Source organism: Cariama cristata, unplaced genomic scaffold (assembly GCF_000690535.1).
Source record: "Cariama cristata isolate BGI_N322 unplaced genomic scaffold, ASM69053v1 scaffold23420, whole genome shotgun sequence".
NCBI lineage: Eukaryota > Metazoa > Chordata > Aves > Cariamiformes > Cariamidae > Cariama > Cariama cristata.
The window spans coordinates 110-2,320 of record NW_009595570.1 but is presented as its reverse complement, the minus strand read 5'-3'; the positions used below and the strand labels follow the sequence as shown (position 1 = coordinate 2,320).

The 2,211-nt window shown below is 54.2% G+C and overlaps 1 protein-coding gene across 1 annotated transcript; it reads right to left on the bottom strand.

Moving 5' to 3' along the window:
• Positions 1 to 807: 807 nt before the first annotated feature.
• On the bottom strand, positions 808 to 1,196 carry LOC104163647 (chromobox protein homolog 5-like; the record flags this gene model as incomplete). The annotated part of the gene is made up of 2 exons (XM_009702716.1): positions 1,060 to 1,196; positions 808 to 994 (listed from the first exon to the last, which is right to left on the bottom strand). Coding segments are annotated over exons 1-2 (324 nt in total), but the record flags the coding sequence as incomplete, so codon positions are not given.
• Between the last annotated feature and the right edge of the window lie 1,015 nt (positions 1,197 to 2,211).

The window sequence follows — 2,211 nt, the reverse complement described above, 5'->3', positions numbered from 1 at the left end:
CCCCATTACTGGGTGTCCATCCCAGCGGTGGTGGCACTAGGTACCTGTCCCCAACACTGGGTTCCTGTCCCCATCACCAGGTGCCTGCTGGGTGCCCGTCCAAGTTGGGGTGGCACTGGCTGCCTGTCCCCACCATGGGGATGCTGGGTTCCTGTCCCCACCCCTGGGTGCCCATCCCCATGGCGTAACAGAAGAAATCCGATTAACTGTGTTCTTCCCTTTGAATAACCCTGATCAGCAGTAGCAGCTGCAGGAGCTGAAGCCCGAGGCCGCAGGAGCTGACCGAGCCTAAACTTTCTGATAAAACCCACGCTACAAACACCCAACTCGCCAAATCCAGCGGATGGGAGCGGAACAAAGAAGATAAGGACCAAGGAAACAATTCCAAGAGAATGAGGTAATTTCAGAAGGCAGCCAGCTCAGCGACAGTGAAACCCAGTAAAAAATCAAGAGACTGCTGACCAGAATTAAGGGATTGGACTTGGGGTTGCGGTGACGGGTGGTATGGGTATAACTGGGGGGTAGGGGTAGGGGTCCCTCTCTGGAGGCACCCAGCTCGAGCTGTCACCTGAGAACTAATCAAAGAAGAATTGGAAACCTTCCCTCAGACCTGACATTAACCAGTGGGATCCCAGGGTCGGACCCTGGTATGGTGGCTGGCGTGAGTAAATCCGTAACAATGGCTGGGTGTCCATCCCCATCGTGGGGACACTGGGTGCCTGTCCCCACCCTTGGGTGCCTGTCCTCATCCCTGGGTGCCTGTCCCCACCCCTGGGTGCCCATTCCCATGGCAGGGCCCTCTCTCACCTCCCTCTTCTTCTTGGCCTTGACGTCCTCCCCGCCGGCAGGCAGCCCTCCTTTCCTTTTGGCACTCTCCGCCTTCTCCCGTGGTTTGTTCCCGTCACCCTCCTTCATCTTCTTATACTTTCTCATAAACTCCGAGATCAACTCCGGGCAATCCAGGTTCTTCTCTGGCTCCCAAGTATTGTGTTCCCTGTCACCAAACGACGGTCATTATCATCATCGTCATCCCCGTACCCCATCCCTGGTGGTACTTACTCAGAGAAGCCCTTCCACTTGAGCAGGTACTCGGCCTGGCCCTTCACCACGCGTCGGTCCAGCACCTTCTCCACCACATACTCCTCCTCGTCTCCCGAGGACGAGCTGTCGGCTGGCCGCTTGCTCCTCTTGCCCATAGCGCAGCGCCCACGGGTCCTGGTGGGGGGGAAAGGGAGGGTTATCGGGACCCCCCCTGCCACCCATCACTCCCCCAAACCCTGAAAAACAAGAGATGGCAGCAAAGGAGCCAGCGCCTCCCAAAGCAATTTGGGTTAAACCCCCTAAAATCAGTGGGGATTTAGGCACAGGGAAATGTAATTTGGGTGAAACCCCTTAAAAAACAGAGGGGGGGCGTTTAGGCACAGGGAAATGTAATTTGGGTGAAACCTCCTAAAACACAGGGGCGGGGGGCTTAGGCACAGGGAAAAGCTTTGGTGGAAAAGCCCACTTTCCCACCAATTTATAACATGGCTATAAAAATCTCACCCCTTTTTTAGGGGGTTTAAAGGGGAATTAAAAAGGGGTGAGAGGGGAAAAAAGAGGGGGAAACCCCGCACTGGCTCTGACCATTTTGGGGTGAGTTTGCTACTTAACAGCAAAACCCCACAAGTTAACACTCCAGGAGTTTTTTAAAAACACAGGTTTTGAGGCACACAGCCCAAACGTGGGGTTCTTTCAAGTCTTGGGTTTAATGAGCTTTTTAAATTCAGGCCTTAAAAAACCGATGGAGCCAGGAAATTCCTTATCCTCCCGGCTCCCTGGGCGGCATTTCCTAACAGGGCCGGGCGGTGAAGGCCCAAACCGGTGTGATCCACCGGCAGTGGGTTTGGGCGTAAAAAGGGGAGAGTTTGGGTATAAAAGGGATGGATTTGGGAGTAAAAGGGATGGATTTGGGAGTAAAAGGGATGGATTTGGGAGTAAAATGAGCAGCTTTGGGTGTAAAAAAGGCGGATTTTGGTGTAAAAGGGATGGGAACGGAGCCCCGGGGCATTGCATCCCTAAAGCCGCGTGTGGGAGCCCTGGAGAAACAAAAGAAAAGCGCCGGTTTGAGACAAAAAGTGATGTTTTGAGGCAAAAAGCGCCGGTTTGAGGCAAAAAAGAGCCGGTTTGTTTCGGACTGGCTTGTCCGCCTCTCCCGCCCCGGCGTGCCAG